Genomic DNA, 23012 nt, shown 5'->3' on the forward strand with positions numbered 1-23012 from the left:
TTAAGTTAAGCTTTTCCTTCTTACAGGAGGTATGTGGGGACAGAAAGAAGCATATGGTTGAAACTCTCTGCACTGCAGTGTTATGTAAAAGAAGTACTTTTCCTGCTAGGTTAAATTACTGTGCGTGCCTCTTGCTGTCAGTGACATGATTTAGTTAAATACAGATGCTTTTAGAGGGGCTTTGTACTGAATCATAAATATTTAATAGTTTTATAAAATTTCTGTATGCCGAACTGGAAGGGAGATACAGCAGTGGAGAAACTCAACTTCTGCATCAAAGCCTTTGACCTTACAGTGTCCACTGACCAGCTGACCTTTGAAAAAGATATCTTCAGGATGGGAGTGTTGTTAACAATTAAAGGATTCTTCCCCACCTCCCCGCCGACCCCGCCTGCAACAAAATGAAGCTTACTGTCCAGCCCTTCTGATTTTGTCAGGAGAATGAACATTACGATTTCTCTGTTCACATTATTCATAGATGTTTCAATTCCCTAGTGATTAAAGAATCACATTAAGCAAAATCTCTTCTCAATAAAGGAATGGTATGGAAGGAGGGGTCAGGAAGAGATCTTAGATTTTCTATAGCAGCTAATGGTTTGTCATAGAAAGATACTCCTTTGCCATTAGATAATGACTCAAATTGTGTGACTTATATTCCTGATATAATTTTGGAATTCATCTTAAAGTAAGTGTGGTAGGGGAGGGTAGGTGGGGAGAGCTTATGCAGTAGAGGAAAGAAAATAATTCAGTGAGGGTTACCGAATGTGAGACTGGTAGATTATTTTGTTTTCTTTGGCATCAGCTTACAAGGTTTATGGGCTTTCCTGATAGCTGAGCTGGTACAGAATCCGCCTGCATTGCAGGAGACCCCAGTTCAATTCCTAGGTCAGGAAGATCCACTGGAGAAGGGATAGGCTACCCACTCCAGTATTCTTAGGCTTCTCTTATGGCTCAGCTGGTAAAGAACCCGCCTTCAATGCAGGAGACCTGGGTTTGATCTCCGGGTTGGGAAGATCCCCTGGAGAAGGGAAAGGCTACCCACTCCAGTATTCTGGTCTGGATAATTCCATGGACTGTATAGTCCATGGGGTCACAAAGAGTTGGACACGACTGAGTGACTTTCACTTTCACTACAAGGTTTTATAATAAAACATACTATATATGTAGTGGTCAGAAATAGCCATGAAAAAATCTTTTTTAAGTTTTTCTAGCATTTTTATTATGAAAATTTGAAACATATAGAAAAGTTGAATGACTTGTGAACAATGCCATATCTCTAGATTTTACAGTTAACTTCCGCCATAGTTGCTTTGTCAAATGTGTATCCATTTATCTATCAGTCAACTTTTTATTTTTGATGCAATTTGAAGTAAGTTGCATTTGTGAATGCATCTTATCCCCAAATATCCCAGCATGAATGATGTAGAAGTTTAATTGCTTTATTTAAAATAATATATGTTTGATGGATTATGTCAACAAATAGAACACATGTTTCCCTGGAATAAGTCATCATATTTGGACCTGGAATTTTCTAGTCATCGTATTTCAGGTTTTAACTCAGTCATCAGAAGCCTTCCTTTTCCTGTTTCTGACAATCACTCCTTCCCCTGTCCCAGATTTCTAATTCTCCAGATTAAAAGATGTAACCCTGGCTCACCAATTCTCAGATATTGACAACATTTGACATTTATGTATTTGAATCATTGCCATAATACTGGACTGACCTCTATTTTTTAAAAAGATTTTCTTTTGATGTGGACCATTTTTGAAGTCTCTATTGAATTTGTTACAATGTCGCTTGTGTTTTATGTTTGGTTTTTTGGACACAAGGCATGCAGGATTTAAGCTCCCCGACCAGGGATCTAACCTGCACCCTCTGCGTTGGAAGGTGAAACTTTAACCACTGGACCACCAGGGAGTCCCCTGATCACTATTTTGGGGTGATAGTCTTTGTTCCTGAAGATAAGCTCCATTTTATCCACTAGAGTCTCTTTATTCTATACCTTCCCATGTAAGTGATTAGAGCCTACATTTTGCCTACATTTTGCATTCTACATCCCTTAGTGATGAAATGTTAATAACCGAGTCTAAATATGAATATTGGCTTCTTAATAACTTCCAGAAAAAGGGTCTGAATATTCAGTAGAGCTGTGACCAAAAGTGGTCAGAGGAGCTTTAAAAAGATTAAACTTTCAAGTAGAAACAATCACAGTAAAAGTTCATGTAAGATATTGCTACAGGAATAACTGATGATGGTAGTAACAACATTGACCCATTCACTTTATGGCAGTTACTAAAGGGTATCTATGCGGTTAGTGAGAAACTAAAAAGCTTCCCTTTGTAGGAATGAGTTGAAAGGGGAGGAGCAATATCCCTGACTTCTAGTCTTATCTCTGAAATTAATGTTGGTGCTCCAGGCAGATTATTTTTTATCTCCGGAGATCTTTTTTGTGTAAGATAAAATTCATGGGTCAAGGCTGTTCCAGCTCCAACAGTCAGCCAATGAAAAATTTAAAACCTAATTATTCTCAAGATTACAGTTCATCTTTGCATTAAGCCTACATCCTTTCACTCCAGATAATTTCTGAGATAGAAAAGATAAAAGTCATTCTTAAGCCAATGTAACTAACAATACATGGTGTGGTGTGATTTATGATACAAAGTTTTGAATTAGAGTTCCAATCATAAGATATTTTTGTCTTACAATTTTCAAATTCATATTTTGAAGGTAATGAAAATTGTCCCACAATGCAGAAAAAGTTTCCACCCCTTGAACTGAGAAACTGCAGAAAATATGGAGCTGGCATCTGATCTTAAATGGAATACTTCTGCTTGTAAGAGTATCATAAGGCTTATGACCTTACAGCAGAATCGCCGGTTAGATGGCTCACTGGAATGCCAGATCAGTTCTAGAAAATGCATATATTTTTATCCCTCTTTTTTTTTCCCTTTGGCACAACTTTGCATTTTCATTTTAATCAGCAGAAAAGAGAGAGAACTGTGTAGATTCTGTGGAAAATGTATATTTTTAAGATGTTTCCTCTGGCTGAAGTCTTCTCAGAGGTACAGGATTGTGCTGTGTTGAAAAGTAGAACAATTCAGATCATTCCTTTCCCAGGCTTCCTTTATTTCAGGTAAACTGAGGGTTTACTTTACACATGGCTTTTTATGGCATTTCAGAGTCTCTTAAATAGATGGAACTCTTTTGTAAGTAATTCATAACTGCCTTCACATGTGGACCATCTCATGCTTAACAGTTTCTGTTTGAAACGGAGGATTTTCAAAGCAAACAGATTGCTAGAGCATTTGTAAGGGTGATATACTCAATGCATTTTTTTTTAATTCCTCTGGAGATCAGTCAGCTGATCAGCAACCCAACTATAAACAAATAGCTAGTGCCTAAGTATAAATCAAGTTCAACTTCCATTTTTTGAAACTGTACTGAATTTGTATTACATTTGCATTGATTGTCATGTTTAGTTAATTATTTATTATATTTAATTTCTCTACCTCACCAAAGTACAGCCTTTATGATTTTCCTTAAATACTATTATACATATCCATGCACTTAAAAATACAGATTATTTCTTGCATATTTGTGCCATTTGCCACAATACCTATAACAAACAAAAATTCTCTGTTAGCTGTGTTGCTTTGTGCTGGGAGCTTATAGTAGTGAATATTAATGAAGTGAAGCAAGGACACTTGTTCAAGGTAACTAATTCCACCATGTATTGTCTAATAATCATGAATGACCATCCATCCATATAACCTTGGAGTAGTCACTATAAAGATGATTTTCCTTTTGGTTTTTCTTCTTCCCATCATACACAGTTAATTTAATATTATTTGCTTCATTCACACAAATAAAACTGTATACGGTATATCCATATAGACACAACTGAGCGACTGAACTGAACAATGATGTATCCATGTCTTTTAAGATATTTTTTCAATAGTTTTTACATCCTTTCAGTTCAGTGCAGTCACTCAGTCATGTCTGACTCTTTGCAACCCCATGGACTGCAGCACGCCAGGCTTCCCTGTCCATCACCAACTCCTGGAGGTTGCTCAAATTCATGTCCATCGAGTTGGTGATGCCACCCAACCATCTCATCCTCTGTCATCCCCTTCCTCCAGCCTTCAATCTTTCCCAGCATCAGAGTCTTTTCCAATGAGTTAGTTCTTCGCATTAGGTGGCCAGAGTATTGGAGTTTCACCTTCAGCATCAGTCCTTCCAAACTACAGCCTTCTTTAGTAGTTTCCATATTGATGCATTAACTCAGTAATACTTACTTACTGGCCTTTGTGTGCCAGGCACGTTCTAGGTAGTAGGGATGTGTTAATGGAAACAGTCACAAGTGCTGTCCCTTATGGAGCTCACATTCTGGTAATGAGTTTATCACACTTTCCATAACAAAGCACACTGTGTTGAAAATACAGATAATTCAGATATCTGCTACTGTCTACCCATTTTTTGGCTTATATTTCTAGTGTATTCTAAATATGTAAATGGAATGGTATTGAAGAATGAGAAATAATATTTTAAGTATATAAAATGAGCTAGAGTTATAAGCCTTTGCTCATTTTCTCATAAAACTTTTGTATTGATATTCTCAATGACAGATCAATTTATTATATCCTCATTTGTGCTTTTGAGTTCCTTGGAATGTAGTATTGCATCATCAACATCAATTTAGAGTCCATAGATAATTAAGAATTGTCAGAGATTCAATGCTACATGACCTGTTAGATTTTGTAGAAGAAAGAACAATCTATACATGACAAAGTCTCATTATTTTAGTGCAGTGCACTGGAAAAACTGGTCAGATTGACTGTGTTTTCCTTTTAAAAGTAAATGTTGGAGAAGCTGAAACCATGATGAGTGTGCAGTGTAATTTTTTTTTTGTATTGAGTTGCAATTCACATAACATAAAATTAACCATTTTACTAGGAACAGTTCACTGGCATTTATCACAGAGATGTGCAGTGATCTCCGTCTAGTTCCAGACATGTCCAAGATAATATTAAAAGAAAGGTGACTTGTAAAACGAAGAAGAAAATCATTGTATATAACTAATGATTTTACAGGGAGTGAGAAAATAATAGTTTCTCTCAAAGTAATCAGATTGTAAACATGGGATTTAATTTTTAAAAAATCATCTGCCTGTATAAAATTCTCACATCCTCATCTTTGAGATCCTTTACTGTCTCTTGAACTGCAGCTGAAGATAAAGGACCTAAACTTATAAAGAACAAAATGTGCCAGAGTAAATGGATCATTTGTTACAAAATGAGGACACAGTCCCAGAGTCAGTATCAGACATTCAATACAGCTTCTCACAAAATGATTCTTACAATTAAGTCAAACCGTCTTTACTGAAATAATTTTCACTGGGTAAAAATAAAGGAGAATCAGAGTCTTGATTCACCCTCAAAGTGGGGAGAAAAATACCTGCCCAGTAAAGTGAAATGGGTTTCATCTTAGCCTGTTTAACATTCTGAGTAATATAGAAGAACACTGGCAAGCCCGTGAATTTGGTTTGCCCTGAGAGAACTCTTCTGTTTAGGTGAAGAGAGAACTGCAGGAAAAACAGTTCAATACTGGGTTATTCCTAACTTTCCATCTCCTAAAAGAATCTATGCAAAACATAAGTTTATGTAGCCTAACTTGACTTGAAGTAGTAGAGGAACTGGAGTGTTTTCTATCGGGTGGTATAATAGAGGGCTGCCCTGATGGCTTAGCAGGTAATGAGTCTGCCTGCAGTGCAGGATACTTGGGAGACGCAGGTTTGATCCCTGGGTCAAGAAGGTCCCCTGGAGAAGGAAATGGCAATCCACTCTAGTATTCTTGCCTAAAAAATACCATGGCAGTTGAGAGTTAATATAGTTGGGGTAACAAAGTTTCCCTAGATGAAAATAAATTCATAAAAGTCATATTTGGAAAAAGTCATAAATTTGATTAGCATGTATCTGAACTGATCATTAGAAGATGTGAAAAAATAAAGTGGAGTATAGAGGGCATTGTGAATAGATAGATGGACATGAAAAAAGTCTACCAATTTATTAGAGGTGCCATGATCTGTGTAATTGAATTACAGTTAAAATAAAACCAAACAAAATGTGTGTATTGAATGGCTAGCAAAGCTCTAGTTTGTGACAGCCAGATACTAATAGACCTGGCCTTCACAGAAATGGCATTCTTCCCCATCCATCCTATATATGTCCCATAATTAAGTAGTAACACCTGGGAAGATGTGCCCCAACAAAAATGAAGTTAAAGAATGGTGTATCTTTGACTTGGGACCATGAAGAAGTTCCATGGAGGGGCTGAGATGTGAGCTGGGGGAAGATTTTCAAATGGATGGGAAGAAGCAAACAGATCCACTTGGATACTTGGTCCTCTCATAAGAAGCAGCAAGTTTTAGGGATCCCTTTAAGTCCTGAAGCTTTCTTGTGAAAATTGTGATTAACTCATTAGCAATGAATAAATCATTATAATTTATACATAGTCATCCTCAAAGATTACAGTCCAAAAAAATGAAATCACTGCTATCATCATGGTATTAGATATCACAAAGTAAATTCTATGTTTTGGCCATAAACTTACAGAGCAAGGGTCGACTTTTTCAGAGATAAACGTTTTCAGTGGGAAATAACCAATACACCAAAAAAAAAAAAAAAGTAAAAGAGAAAGTAAGTTTATGTGATATGGTCATCCTCTTTCATCTCCTGGAGGTATGATAAATATTTCTGATAATAAATAAAAGGGATGCCGATGTAGTAGCCTAGCTTGACTTGAAGTAGCAGAGGAATTTTAGTATTTTCTATTGGATGATATAAAAGAAGGCTTCCCTGATGGCTCAGTGGGTAAAGAATCTGCCTGTAGGAGACACAGGAGATGCAGGTTCAGTCCTGGGTCAGGAAGATCCCCTAGAGAAGGAAATGGCAACCCACTCCAGTATTCTTGCCTGAAAAATCCCATGGACAGAGGAGCCTGGCGGGCTCAAAGAGTCGCAGAGTCAGACACAACTGAGCATAAGCACTCACGTATGCACAACATAATGGGATTGTTTTCTTCATTGAAGCTGGTTTAGAAGGAAGCTGGAATACTGTGTATCAGAAATATAAATGCGTTTTGACTTGGTTCTGCTGAATCTCATTCTACATTACTGCAGAGCCTCTTGACCCAGGTTGACTTACTAACATTGACTTTTAACTGTTATGGATTAACTGTGGTTGCAAATTCCTTGTTACTCTGTCCATCAAGATTTATCTCCCCTTTCCTTGAATCTCAGTTGGCACTGTGACTATTTGGCCAATAGGATGCAATGGAAATGAGCCTGTACCACTTCCAAAGTCAGTCTTAAGGAGGCCTGGCAGCTTGTGCTTCCTTGCTCTTGGGCTGTATCCTCTCAGAACGCAGCTGCCATGCTGTGAGAAGTCCAGGCCACGTGGAGAAGCCACATGTTGGTGCACCATCTGACAGTCCCAGCTGAGTTCCCAGCTGACATCTGGCATCAGCTGCTAGTCATGTGTGTGAATCTTGACTTTTTCAGCTCAATTACACCCCCAATGGATTGCAGCCCTAGCTGATATCTAATGGAGCAGAAGAACCACTCAGCTGAACCCAGTAATCTTGCGGGCTAGTGAGATGTAATACAGTGGTTGTTAGTTTAACAACAAATGTAATGTGTTTCAGGGCAATTTGTTTCATAGCAATATGTAACTGAAATCATGAGATCTTCCCAAGAAGATCTCAGAACAGAGACTGTGGAAGAGCTTTTCTATTTAAACTATAAACAGATCATATGTAAATAACCTATGGTTCATTCTTGCAACCTCTAAAGATCACTAGGCAGAATTTTAGAAGGCTCTTGTTCTGGAAAATCGGCACCTTTAAGTTCATTTAGCAACTACATTAAAGTAAAATTAAAATGCCTATTTCATTGTTACACTTTCTCGTTCTCTTATTTTTCCTATTGAAGTAATAGGTAAACAATATGTAATCAGATGCCTTCTTTTGATTAAAAACAAGAAACAATATTATTTGGTAGAAATAGCATGAGTCACAATTTTGTTCAAAATTTGTGCTATTGGTGCTATTGTTTAATAGCTATATGTCCATAGCTAAGTTATATAAGCTGCCTGAGTCCTTTTTTTGTTGTTGTTTTAAACAAAAAAGATAATATGTTCTGTATAGAATTTAGTGAAGATCAGAAATCGTGTATGACAGGAACCTAGCAGAGTGCCTGGAATCACAGTGGAGCTCTATAAAGGTAGAGGCTGTTGTTATAGAAGAGGTGGTTATGCAGTTTTAAAAAGGTAATAGTAATTTGTTTCTTGTTCACTGTTTAAGGGAACATGGAAATATGGGTGTTTCTGAACTTTATTGAAGATGGAGGCTAAAGGGTTAAAGTAACATACGCTTGCAATTCTTCCTACAAACATGCATATTGTAGTCAAAGAAATTCTGACCCTCAATCCCATTCATATCACCCTGTATTCACTTCTTTATTGCTAGTAAGATTTGCTAAAGGGATAAAGGCAACTTCTGACTCCTAGTCTCAAGTATTCTCCTAAAAGGAGAATTCCTTTTATTCTTTACCTCCTGTCCTATTCCCTTTCTCAATTACATTTACCGTCTACCTGCATGGGAAGCAGCTCTATGGGAGGCTGGCTGTCTGCAAACTGATCTTAGCTCCAAGAACTCACAGGATTCATGAACTGCCTCTCCAGGGAGGACACATATATATCCCACAGTGTGATTTGTGTAGTCTGTCTCTTAAGTTCCTATCCTTTACATAATCCATTCTTTTCCTTTCTAAGTGTTGGTCATCTTTAATATGACGGCTAGAGCAGTGCCCAGTAATTACTCTGTCTGCTGAATATGTTTGTTCTTAATGATTAAGGCAAGGTGAATAGTTGGCATTGGCACAACTGAAGGAGCACTTTTCTTAACTACAGGTTACTCTTCTCAGTACCTTCGCTTCCCTGCCTGATCTGGGCTCTGAACTCCGTGTTACTCTTTGAAATCTAGGTGACCTTGGCTGTGGGTGAAATGCCAATGTATGAGTATGATACTTGCGTGAAATACTGGCTTGGTGCAGAATCATGAAATTAAGTAACACAAATTTAACCTGGGTGATATCTAAAGGAATTATAAATGATCCTAATTTAGCATAAGTATTTACTTGCCTAACTGATTTTGAGCATTCCATGAAAAACGGTCATTAAAATTTTAATTCCTCTCAGTCTGAATTCTGTAAATGCCTCCCTATAGATTTTCGATGATGTGAAATTTCATGTCCGTTGCTTGAATCTTTAAGAAAAATCTTTCTGCTTTAAAATCAAATAGTTAAAAGTTAGAAAGTGGGCATAGGAATTATTTTAAAGTACAGGTTACTGCTATATAAATGCAGGTTATGTAGAGGTGAACTTAAGGATAATTCATTTTGCCCAGAAGCTTGTCAGAGCCATAATTACAATTATGCAAATTGGTTCAGGCTTTTGTTGTTGTTGTTAGTTATAGTACTGCAAACACACTTTAAGATGTCAGTACCCTTTAAATCACTTATAATTATGGGCTAATTTCATTTTGAAAGAATGATAATATTATCTCATGCCCACTTAGAAGCTTAAAAATATTTCAAAGCAGTGGAGATTGTGTTTTACAAAATATAACGTGCTTAAAGCAGATTCTCTCAGGACTTCAACTTTAAATTTTATTGCTTCTGGGACTCACATGATGGTTATGTAGTATGGATTTAGAGACCGTTTTTAAGACTCCTATTGACATAGGTGAACAAAATGGTTCCTTGGAAACCATTCAGGTGTCCAGTCACAGTAAAGCGTGGATTAAAGATTCAGATGCAGACATGCAGTGAACAGGAGGGTCTGGGCTGCCTGTTCTCTGTATTAAGGACAGTGCATTTCTTCCAGCCTTTTAACCACTGCTGTTTTAAAAGGAAAAAGAGTCGGCAGTGAAACTATCTTTAAGGTAAAGCTCCTGAAACTTAACCCTAAAGGCGTGCTCTTATATAGAAAAGTCTTCTTAATCCTTGCAGTGCAGTTATAGCTGAGGACATGTGGTATACATTACAGCGCTCAGGGAATTCAACCTCCGCAGTGTGGAGTCACAGTGAAGGCTATTTTCAAGATGAAGCGGGAGCCTTCTCTATAGCTGTTACTGGTGTTTCTTGTTGGCTGGACATCAGTCCGGGACTGCTGTGAGTGGGACAGAAGGATGAAAATTTAAAGGGGACCCGTGTGGGCACATAAAGACCTCTCTCCCCTCCCTGAGCACCCCCTTCTCCAATGTATATTCCACACTTCACACTTGGGCATCACCAAGTCTTACCCAGTCATTGCAACAGGGCTGAAGGCAGAGCTGTCCATGGTTAGGAGGAAAAAAAAGAAAAACAATGTTCTTGCTGTTGGTTGAAACACCAGGCAATAACAGTCCTCTCGGTGAACAAAACTTATTAGAGGGCTGGGGATGGAATGCTATCTCTCTGCAGCAGGCAGGAAGAAATTGCTGTTGAAAAGCTTACCTCTCTAGGGAGGAATCAGATATCAGACTTTGCCAAGCCTCAGGTCCAACCCATAAGGTCCCACCTACATCCACCCCCCGCCTCATCCTAGCTTTGTTAGATTGCTAGCATTGATCGCTGGCTTTTTCTGACCCAACAGTGGATGCAGAAGAGAGAACCAGGGAGACTTTAGAGCATGGGAGGTGGGGGTGGAAGATTAGGGCAGCTGTGGTAGGGAGGAAAAAAGAGAGAAAGAGAGAGAGAGAAAGGAGGCTAGCCGGGTGGGGGCCATGGGGACTCAGCTTAACTGCTGTCTGCCTGCTTCTCTTTGATTTGATGGCCTTTATTCCTTCTAATTGGATAAAATAGGAAGTCACTGGCAGTCCCGCCTTGCTGGGTATCCTGATTCTACTCAGACCAGCCAGCAGCCCCAGAGTGCGGATAGAGGGGTGGGGGTTGGGAGAGGAGGGAGGTAAAAAAGAAAGAAAGAGGGGAGAGAGAGAGTCTCTGGATGAAGAGGGGGAAGGCAAGGGGAAGAGACTGTGGAGAAGGCAGGAGCCGCAGAGGAAGAAAGTGAATGAGCCTCGGGAAGGACAAAGAGGAGTGGCTGCGCGGGTGGGGGAGAAGGCAGGGCGGCGAGCGCGGCGACCGCCCCTCCCGGCCGCGCTCTCGCCTCCAGCGCGCTCTGCGAAGAGACGCTTCGCCGTGATGCTCGGAGGGCAGGCACCTGCTGCTCTGTGATGATTCAGCCCCTTTCAGCCGCCGCGCTCACACCACAGGATGCTGTTGCTACTGTCGCTGCTGCCGCTCCTGCCGCCGCCGCTGCTGCCGCCGCCGCCGCCGCCGCTGGTCCTGCTCCTGCTTTTACTTCTTCTGCATGACAGTTGCTTTCTCCATCTGAGCAGACCCCAGCTGCAGCTGCTCGAGGTGAGAAACATGCCTTTCAGTTTGGGCTACTGGTTTACTTAACCGACCGCCGCCGCATCAGCTCCTGGGTTTCTCCGCTGGCCTCCCGTCTTCCTGACCCAGCCAGGATGGTTTGGAGAAGCATATAAAAGAACTGCAAAAGTGGCCCAGAAACAGCAGTCAAGAATTACAATATACTTTTATTTGGTTGTTGTTGTTGTTTTTTTTTTTTTTTTTTTGGCCTCCCCTGCCTTCCTCCTGAACTCCTCTTGCTTTTGATAATGGCCTTGGACTTGGACGACTTATCGATTTCTCCCTGTAAGATGCTGTATCATTTGGTTGGGGGGGGCTCTGCATGGTAATGGACAGTGTGAGAGGCCAGGCCTCCTGGAGGTGAGCCGATGGAGATTTATTCCCCAGACATGTCCGAGGGAGCTGCTGAGAGGTCCTCGAGCCCTTCCACTCAGCTGAGTGCAGACCCATCTCTGGACGGACTTCCGGCAGCCGAAGACATGCCGGAGACCCAGACTGAAGATGGGAGGTCCCCGGGGCTCGTGGGCCTGACTCTTCCCTGCTGCGTCTGCCTGGAAACCGAGCGCCTGAGAGGTTGCCTCAACTCAGAGAAAATCTGCATCGTCCCCATCCTGGCTTGCCTGGTCAGCCTCTGCCTCTGCATCGCGGGCCTCAAGTGGGTGTTTGTGGACAAGATTTTTGAGTATGACTCTCCCACTCACCTTGACCCTGGGGGATTAGGCCAGGATCCTATTATTTCTCTGGATCCAACTGCAGCTTCAGCTGCTGTGTGGGTATCAGCCAAGGCGTACACTTCACCTGTCTCCAGGGCTCAGTCTGAAACTGAGGTTCGAGTTACAGTGCAAGTTGACAATGCCCTTGGGTCCTCCGAGCCTTCGGCGGTCCCCACCCCCAAGAACCGTATCTTCGCTTTTTCTTTCCGGCCGTCCACTGCTCCATCTCTCCCTTCACCCACTCGGAGCCCTGACGTGAGAACACCCAAGGCAGCCACTCAGCCACCATCAACAGAAACTAATCTCCAAACTGCTCCTAAACTTTGTAAGTAGAGAGAGACGGGTGAGGATGTGTAGAGGAGATGGGTGGGCTTGAGGTCGTCCGAAGTGTTCTCTAGAGGGTAGAGCTGAGGTCCTTGTCTTCTCGGAGTTGAATGGCACGGTTTGGTTTAAGCGCATCATGTGACTGGGTTGCTCCGGGAGAGATGAGTGAAAAGACCTTACAAACTGCTGGTTAGAACTGATGCTATCACAGCAACTCTCTCTTCCTGGATGGTGAAATCTGGGGTGAGGACCCAGAGCTTCAGCATCTCTGAGCCATGCTTGACTTTCAGTTCCATTCCATTGGTTTCTAACAGTTTTTAGGATGAAAACATCAGACCATTTTATATATATATGACTTCTGTACAGCAGTGAGTAGGATCCTGATGTGTTTTTTTTTTCCCCATGTAAACTTTCCATTACCTCTCCTCACCTTTCTGCTATCCTTTGCCTTCCAGCCAGCCCAAGTTGCGAGTTATCTTTCTCCATCTCTTCTTCCTGTTCCCTAAACCACTTCTCCCCACGTTTGTACTTTAATTGCTTCTTCCCAATATCACATGAAGTCTTAGATGTTTACAGCACTCACCTCTTACCAGCAGGTTGCTGTCATGCTCAGATTATAGTTTGAGTTGCTGAGCACTTGTTAGGGGCAGTTTTATTCAGGATCTAGTACAATTCCACATGAAAAGATTTTCCCCAAACTAGGTTGTTTTTTTTTTTTAAATTTTATTCAAGTATAGTTGATTTTACAATATTGTCTTAATTTCTTCTGTACAGCAAAGTGACTCTGGTATACACACACACACACACACACACACAAACACACACACACACACATATATTCTTTTCTATTATACTTTGTCCAAAGTAGTTTTGCCTTCTGGAATCAAATATTTAAATAGCTTCCTTGACAGTCATTAGAAAGTACAAGACGCATTAGTAAATCTTTTTTTTCAGATGTGTCTTTTTTGTCCGTAAGATTGCAGCAGTCCTGTTTAATAATCTGTGAGTGAAGAGAGCCCGTGCTCTTAAAACAATACAGAGGAGTCCTATTGCCGTCTGTACTGGTCATTGCCATGCTTTATAATGGAAAAGTTGACAAGGATGAAACCATGACTAGTCAGATTGTTTTAAATGTCATTATAGAAGAGAGGCATTTTCTATAGCTTTTAAAAAAGTTTCTAATTTACTTCCGTTTCACTGTCTTTTGTTCACCATTGAAACTGTTTCCTTAGAAAAAAGTAAAGGATCAGAGAATTCTGTTTGAATACCGTGTGTAAGTAAAGTCCCTAAAGGAGAGGTGAGGGTAAAGATTCTGTGATGTAATACCCCTACTGTTTCCCTCTGGATGGTAATGAAGATTAAAAATATCTTTTGCAGACATGTCGTTCAGTATGCGGGAGAGCCATATGTTCTAGAAATGCAGAAAAACTTGATTTGTGCTTGTGATTCAGGCTCATTTCATACACACCAGTTTCAGTGGCAAAGATTTAAAGAGAAAAACAAAAGAGGCTTGCTTTTCAGGTGTAATTAGGGAAGAACCTCCTTTCTGCAGACACTGCTTTGTATCTTTATCAAATCCCCGAAGCATCATTAAAGATCTGACAGCCATCGCTGTATTCACCGTCTCTTCCCACCTGGCAAAGTGACCGGGAAATAATACCCAGATGAAATGACAGGCTATAAAAAGCAAGTACAGATCCTGCAAAGAGAAGCAAAATTCACTGTGAAGACAAGGTTACTTCTTTTGTCTTTTTATCATTTTCAACTTCAGTCTTGAATTAAAATGTGCCTGAATCAGTTTAGCTGTTCAGAAAAATAAAGAAGACCCTTTGAAAAACTCTTCGACTCAATCCTATAATTTTGTCATTGGAGGAAAACAAGCAAACAAAGAAACCTCCAGCACATTTTCCTGATCTAGGACTGTTTTAAAAAGTATCTTGTGATGTTTTGAGAAATTCTTTTCTAAGGTAAATTCTTTTCCTAAGTGTTTTAATAGATTATACATTCCATACAGTTTCTTTTCTTTTTTTTTCCCAAGGCAGGACATTGATTTTTCTGGCGTTTCTATTGAGTGGAAAAGATTTACTACTGTCTAAAAGCATCATAGTAGCCAGTTCTGGCCAGATACACAGCTGCAGCACTCTGAGTGCATTGGAGATAAGCCTGCAAAAGCTGTCTGGGATGTAGTTTTCTGGAAAGTTAGGGTTAGACAGTTGGTTAACACTTTACCGCCTATAGGGTTTGTTGTGTGAGACCCTTAGGGTTCCTTTTTTGAACTAGTGCCTGAAAACAACAAAAACATAAATATCCTAAAAATTATGAGTCTATATTTCTTTTATTTTGGAAAAGCTCTAGTCCAGGAAGCTTTTGTTTTAAACACTCTTAAGTGATTGTTTAGCTGTTTAGAAGCTTGTAACCATTAACTAAAGGAGGGCAAAAAAGAAAGAAAGAAAGAAAAACTTGGCATTAGATGGTCATTTTGCAGCCTCTTTAACTTTTTGCTCTTCTTCTAAGAAACTATCGCTTAGTCACAGAAAGAATGGGGCTTTTCTTTCATCATCCTGCATGCTTTTGACATGCCTGAAGCTGTCACAGCTTATGTTTTAAAAAGACATTATCATATCTGAACCGTGCTCTTCCGTGGTCTCAGAACTTGATTCTCCATTTCTATCTGGCTCAGCATATTCAGTGTATTATGCACAGAGCTGTAGCCTTCAAGGTCATAGTCTGTGGAGGGCTAATTGATTCTTCTTTATCCTGGAGCCGGTGAGAGTAGAACAGAGACAATCCCGGTAATTGTGTCTGCTGTGTTATTTCCCAAACCAATCTACCTATTAGCACATTAGGGTTTTATTCCATAAATACTAGAATTACTCTCTCCCTTATTGACTCTTATAAAATCAAGACACTCTTTGTCTTTATTAGGCAAAATGTCACCTTTTAAATAGACTAGAGGTATAGTGAGTATGTCAGCTATTTTAAAATGAGTATTTCTTTCATAAGGCAATATAATTGCATGTTCTTACCATCTTAGACAATGCATACAAGTAGAGAGTAAGCAATCTAATACAGGGCTTGAATTTACTATTTAGACAGTACATAAAATATGAAAACATTAAAACGTGTATATGTAATTCTAAAGTTTTTCTTTGTGTGGTTAGTGGTTTCCCACCATAATTATATTATTATGTTAATAGTTAAGTTTATAGTTTTCATCAAGGCAGTTCTGGAACCATTCATTTGTTTCCTTTGCCTGGGCTTTAAAATTTTTCTTACCTTTTGTTTATCTGGAAAGATCTGACGCTGGGAGATTGCAAACTTAGATGACTATAAAAAGAGCTGATTAATTAAGTTGTAACCAGGAAACTAGGGTACCATCCTGAAAGAAAATGTATTTCTGAATGGTGCAGCCTGCTTGACAACTGACTCTTGGGTATAAGAATGTATTAGTATTTTCTGGGACTTCCCTGGTGGCCCAGTGGCTAAGACTCCATGTTCCCAATGCAAGGGGCCTGGGTTCAGCCCCTGCAGGGAACTAGATCCCATATGCTGTAAAAATCCCATGTGCCACAATGAAGACTTAGTGCAGCTGAATAAATAAATTTTATATATATATATATATATGTATATATGTGTGTATACACACATGCAAAAACACAAAAAGGATGTATTAGTATTTTCATCTTAGGCCAAACTTGTTTTGCTTTTTCTTAAATCTTTGTACTGTTGAGTTTCATGGCCCACCGTCATTACCAGAGTGACAATATGAATCACTACACTATGCAAAATTCAACATGATCAATTGACTATTCTATAGGATTTTTCCCTTTCTGTTGAAAAGTGGCATTCATTTTAAGCCCAGTAGACTCTTCTACTTCCTTGCAACTGTACCTATAGCTGTTTCTGAATGGTGATTCCAAATAAATTTTCTCTGCTTTCACCATATTTGTTGAAAGCCTAAGACATTAAAAGCTGGAAGAAATGGGTAGATCCTCGATGTGAACTAAATAATTTTATTAATTTACTGATGAGGAAAGCCAGACTCTGAAGAATTTAGTAAAATGAACCCTTTTATTAAAATTCACAAAACTCTGAAAAGTTTAGGGAAACCCTAATAGTAGAAAATAGAGCAATGTCCTATCTCCCAGAATTTAATCCCCAACAGTGCTGTTTTCCCCTATCATTTTTCCCCTGTTCTAGAGGATTAGATGTGAAGAGAAGTGAAAGTCACTCAGTCATGTCTGACTCTTTAGATAAGGGTCTTCCCAACCCAGGTCTCCTGCATTGCAGGCAGATTCTTTACCGTCTGAGCCACCATGAACTCCAAAAGTACTGGAGTGGGTAGCCATTCCCTTCTCCAGGGGATCTTTCCAACCCAGGGATCAAATCAGGGGCTCCTGCATTGCAGGGGGATTTTTTAACATCTGAGCTACCAGGGAAGCCCAAGGGAGTTAGAGCTGAAGACTAAATCAGGTAGTTTAAGTGGCATCTGACTGCTAGTTACAGGAAGTACTTCAAGTGGGGCCACTGGTCATGTGTATAGAGTTCCCACTTTAAAAATTAAAATTAAATTTTATTTTCACTCTCTTGTTCTGTTCTTACTAAATTTTCAGCAGATACAACCTTTTTTTATTTCATCACTCATACAGTATTCAGCTTGCTTTTGAGAAAACAGCTTAGTTTTTCTCAGATGACCTCTTTCCTGACAGGCAGCAGATGGCTATATGGCTCACCTCTTTCCTGAACATCCCAATTTAATTATTTCTCCTTATTCCTTTATGATACCCAGTTTTGCTTCCTTCCTCTCCCTTCTCACACTCCCAATTGTATCTTGAATCTTTCTTATTTTCCTAATTATGCCATGTTGGCTTTTCTATGTCAAAATTCTACTGCACTCTGAGATATCAAAGCATCTTCACCTGTCTTTTCTTTCCTATAGAAACTTAACTGCATTTTAATACTGAACAGTACTTAACACATTTTACAAAAACACATACCAAAAAATGTCTTCATCTGATGAACAACATACTGGTTTGTTACAGCCACCATTCATTCAAAATTTAGCCCTTTTCTTTATCTCACCTTCTTCTTTTTCTTTATATTGACATATAAATATACATATCAGCATTTTTGCATTCCCAGAAAATCGTGTCCCAGACCATACATCTGTGTTTGTCTTCCTTCCCTTTAAATAATATTGCATAATATCCTTTTAAAGCATGAAGGAAGAGAGAATCTGCAGACTGAGAAACAAAGACATTAAAAGGTTATGACTTGTCTAATGTTGAGCTGGAAGCCCCTGAGAACTAGATCTATAACTCTCATCCTGAACTTTCTACCAGCCATGAATGGCACCATGTCTGCGTTTGTGCTTGTTTTTCCATTTTTATTATTGTTGTTATGTTCGTGTTTCAATTTGCTTCTGTTGTTTCCTCTTTGTCTTTATTCAGTGAATACATATCAGGCACCTACTATGTGCAGGCATGGTTCTAAATGCATCATATCACCATAGAAACCAATAAAAGCCCTTGCCCTCATAAAGCTTATGTTCTAGTGGATTTTTAGAATCGATTAGCACAACTCTGTTTCTTTACTTTGCTACATAAATACTCTCTGAATTCAGTGTTTCTTCTCCTCACCTTCATGTTATTCACATTTTGACTGCCATTCCTGTTCGCTAGTATTCCTCTTTGTGGAATACTGAACACTTAACCAATGATATCCTCTACCTTAAAGTGAAACCACTTCTGTCTCTGCTACTGGTAACTTTGCCTGATTCCTGTTCGATCTCTATGACGTAATTTAACCAAACCATTGACATGGTCAAGAAGGTGAAATGTGTTTAGCCCTTTTAAGAACACTCTCTGAAAATGGGAAAGTGTGTTAGTTGCTCTTTGAGACCCCATGGGCTGTATTCCTCTGGGCTCCTCTGTCCATGGGATTTCCCAGGCAAGAATACTGGAGTGGGTTGCCATTTCCTTCTCCAGAGAGTTTTCCCAACCCAGGGATTGAACCTGTGTCTCCTGCATTGCAAATGGATTCTTTACTGCTAAACCACCAGGAAATCCCTAAAATAGAAAATATTTCCATATTTCCACCATGTAAAGATTGTAAGATTGCTTGTAGATTGCTTGCAACCTGATAGCTGTAAAATTTTTATGTATTTTTATGGCTTACTGAACAAGGGTATTAAAATATTCCCAAGGATTTTTAGTTTCATTGTCCAGAGAAAGGATTGAATCTGTCATTAAGTTGTTTAGTTCTCAAATTGAAATAAAACTTAGGTTCATATACCATTCAGATGAGTAGGAGTGATCAGTCTGTATTATCTCAAACCTTGTTGCCATCTTTACTGCAGTGAATTGAACCTGGTGTTGTGTATGTATATGCAGTCAAAGATTATTTCTGACAAATATAATTGATATTATGTAATAATAGACTTTTATATGTTGAACGTTTGGAGAGATAATCCAAGTGTCTGCTAGAGGGAGGAAATTAAGATCTGGAAAAGTGAAGCGACTCACCCAAAACACTATAGCTAAGTGCTGTCAGTGCTAAGACTAAAACAGAAGTAATTCTTGTCTTCTCTACACTCTCTTTTCCTGTCCAAATTAGTTTTAGCCTTTATATTCAAATAGTATGTATTGCCTTAATTCAAATGAGTGTGCCTTCCTATTTATTATTTAAATACGAACTAGTAAGGTTCATCACTCCACTACAGATCTCTTCTTTAAAGAAGACAATTTTCCCTTTCTGATTTTGATCCGTATAGGAAATCAGTTTGGCCTTTCCCAAAAACATATGTATATGGGACAATTTTTTAAATTTATTTATTTTTAATTGAAGAATAATTGCTTTACAATATCGTGTTGGTTTCTGCCATACATCAACATGATTCAGCCATAGGTATACATATGTTTTCTCCCTCCCACTCTCATCCCATCCCACCCCACTGGGTTGTCGTAGAGTACCCTTTGGAGCGCCCTGAGTCCCACTGGCTGTCTATTTTACATATGGGAATGCATGTGTTTCCATGCCACTCTCAGTTCATCCCGCCCTCTCCTTCCCTAACTGTGTCTATAAGTCTGTTTTCTATGTCTGTGCCTCCATTGCTGCCCTGCAGATAGGTCCATCAGTACCGTCTTTCTAGAGTCCGTATACATAGGTCCATATACAATTTTTTTTTCTTTTTTGGACAGTTCACTCTGTATAATAGGCTCTAGGTTCAGCCACCTCATTAGAACTGACTCAAATGCATTCCTTCCATGGCTGAGTAACATTCCATTGTATATATATATATACCATGGCTTCTTTATCCATTCACCTGTCAATAGACATCTAAATTGCTTCCTCATCCTAACTATTGTAAATAGTGCTGCAGTGACTGTTGGGGTACATGTGTCTTGAACAGTTATGGCTTTCTCAGAGTATGTGCCCAGTAGAGGGATCGTTGGGTCATATGGTAGTTTTATTCCTAGTTTCTTAAGGAAACTCCATACTGTTCTCCATAGTGGCTGTATCAATTTACATTCCTACCACCAGTACAAGAGGGTTCCCTTTTCTCCACAAGCTCTCCAGCATTTATTGTTTGTAGATTTTTTTGATGATGGCTATGCTGACCAGTGTGAGGTGATACGTCATTGTAGTTTTGATTTGCATTTCTCTGATAATGAGTGATGTTGAGCATCTTTTCATGTATTTATTAACCATCTGTATGTCTTCTTTGGAGAATTCTCTGTTTAGGTCTTTGGCCCACTTTTTGATTGGGTTATTTGTTTTTCTGGTACTGAGTTGCATGAGCTGCTGTATATTTTGGAGATTAATCCTTTGTCAGTTGTTTCATTTACTATTATTTTCTCCCATTCTGAGGATTGTCTTTTCACCTTGTTTATAGTTTCCTCTTTGAATTCCTATTCTTAAAAACCTTTTAAGTTAAATTAGGTCCCACTTGTTTATTTTTGTTTTTATTTCCTTTACTGTAGGAGGTGGGTCATAGAGAATCTTGCTGTCATTTACGTCAAAGAGTGTAATGCCTATGTTTTCCTCTAAGAGTTTCATAGTTTCTGATCTTACACTTAGGTCTTTAATCCATTTTGAGTTTATCTTTGTGTATGGTATTAGGAAGTGTTCTAATTTCATTCTTTTACATGTAGCTGTCCCGTTTTCCCAGCACCAATCATTGAAGAGACTGTCTTTTCTCCATTGTATATTCTTACCTCCTTTGTCAAAGATACAGTGCCCATAGGTGTGTTTATCTCTGGGTTTTCTATCTTGTTCCTTTGGTCTAGATATGGGAGAATTTTTTAACAATCAAAGCTAACCTGACTGAAGTGTGCTCCTTATTTGGAAAGAATTTAGTATCTTCTTAATAGAATATTCAATCAGTGACATTGTTGAGGGACATTCATGCTCCTAGCAGGTTATTAAATATGTTTACTACTGATGTCTTTTACAGCTTTGATTTCTGTCTTGCCCTAGGCCTTAGCTTTCTAGTTGGGAATTTTTGAAAAATTTTTATTTTATATTGGGGCATAGTTGATTAACAATGTTGTGTTAGTTTCAGGCGTATAGCAAAGTGATTCACTTATATGTATACATGTATCTCTTCTTTTTAAAATTATTTTCCCACTTAGATTATTACAGAATATTGAGCAGAGTTCTCTGTGCTATATAGTAGGTCCTTGTTGATTATCTGTTTTAAATATAGTAGTGTGTACATGTCAATGCCAAACTCCCACTCTATGCCTCCATCTCCCCCTCCCCCTCTGGTTACCATAAATTTCTTCTCTATCGCTGTGAGGAGCAGACTGAAATTTTAATCCCACGTGCCACTCCTCATAGGCTTGAGCAAGTTAGATCATCTGTCTGAATCTGTGTCCTCATTTATTCGTGAGAACAGTAGTGTGCTTCTCTTGGGGATGTTTGGGGGATTCAGTGAGTTAGTGGAAAACAAGAAGTCCTAAGCCTAAGATACAGTAAATATGAAACCAGTACCAATTTTTTCTCTCTCATTCTACTTAGACTGCTTTCTTCACTTTACTCTTTTCCCCTTTTGATCTTGAATATATCGTTTTATAACAAAGTCTGGAGAATAAGTTTAGGAGTCTGGGAAAGCTTATAAAAACCTTAGAAGATGAGAGTTGAAGAAGCAACATGATGCTGTGGAAACTGTACTGGAAACTTGTCATCAGATCCTAGTTCTACCATTTATAAGCTGTATGACCTTGAGAAAATTACATCACCATTTGAGATTCAGTTTTTACATCAGAACAAATTGGAATGTTAATCCCTTAAATGCTCGTGAGATTGTGTTGAGGGCTGCATAAATTACTCTATGGGAAAAAATATTAGGATACTAGGACAAGACTTAAGAAATATTAACTTCCTTCCTCTCTCTAGCACCATTCATATGAACACTATCTACATGTGTTAACATTCCTAGGAGTAAATTGTAGAGTGTCTTAACATATGGATTTATTTGTTATGTCTTAGAATGATATAGAACTTTACTCATTTCTTGAACTCTAGTATCATAAAAGAGTGATTTTCCCTCATAAAAACTGTTAGGATACATAGATTGATTCTCTTTGAGTAATGTCAAAAAGTCACATTGTGAGGGACTTTCTTACAGGGAGAATGATAAGGAGTTACTTGCAAGAGAGAAAAAGACAGGTAGTAGCTAAAGTTGTGTTTGTCAAGAAAATACATTCTTCAGGGTAGTGAACAGGAATTTATACAGTTTAAGTGTGGTGCCTGGAAGGAGCTGGACCCAAAGGATCATGGATCTTTATTTATCTGAATGGAAATGATGTTCACCAAATGTTTTTCATTGTTCCAAAGTGGAATTTCTGGACCCCCAAAAGATAGCAATTCAGCTGTTCTCAGCATTTTTGTAAAACCCATAAAAACAATAATTTATGTAGAATAATTTTGGTGGTAGCTGGTGGTAGCTTAGTCACTAAGTTGTGTCCGACTCTTGCAACACCATGGACTGTAGCCCACCAGACTCCTCTGTCCATTGGGTTCTCCTAATTTTATAGGAGCTGTATCAAACATAGCAGTTGTTTTAATTTGGTTAAAATTAGAATATAAACATGTATATTGAATTCTACAAATAATACATATGTTTCATGTGTGCCCATAATATCCTGAGTAAAAGGAGAATTGATTTGATGATTACCTAATAACTAAAATTTGGTACATAAAATCATTTAAAGTGTAGAGGAACCAGTTGTTTATCAATAAGTTTCAAGACACAAATAAAATAAAAACTCTAGCCCTATATCTAAATGCTAGAGGCTTGTAAAAACTAAAAGAAGCAAAAAAAAAAAAATTGTAACAGCAGCAGAGAATAATTATATCTTAAATATATCCTGGAGATTCTGCTACAGTGAACTTGAAATCTTATTAGCTGGGATATTGGTCCCTGTACTACAAAAAGAAAACAGTAAACAATACTGGATGCACTTAAGGGCCTTTGATATTTTTGTACATCTAATGATCT

The 23012-nt window shown here is 38.8% G+C and overlaps 2 protein-coding genes across 21 annotated transcripts in view; both read left to right on the forward strand.

The window, feature by feature from the left end:
• The window catches only part of NRG1 (neuregulin 1), a 232663-nt gene that overhangs the window by 96781 nt on the left and 112870 nt on the right, over positions 1-23012 (forward strand). The window lies entirely within an intron of this gene.
• On the forward strand, positions 11313-11501 carry LOC138430857 (uncharacterized). Its single transcript, XM_069572876.1, has one exon. The coding sequence runs from the start codon at positions 11313-11315 to the stop codon at positions 11499-11501; it is 189 nt and encodes a 62-aa protein (XP_069428977.1).

This window comes from Ovis canadensis, chromosome 26, assembly GCF_042477335.2.
Source record: "Ovis canadensis isolate MfBH-ARS-UI-01 breed Bighorn chromosome 26, ARS-UI_OviCan_v2, whole genome shotgun sequence".
NCBI lineage: Eukaryota > Metazoa > Chordata > Mammalia > Artiodactyla > Bovidae > Ovis > Ovis canadensis.

Coding starts and splice junctions, on each gene's coding strand:
- LOC138430857 (XM_069572876.1), top strand. CDS start 11,313: ATGCTGTTGCTACTGTCGCTGCTGCCGCTCCTGCCGCCGCCGCTGCTG.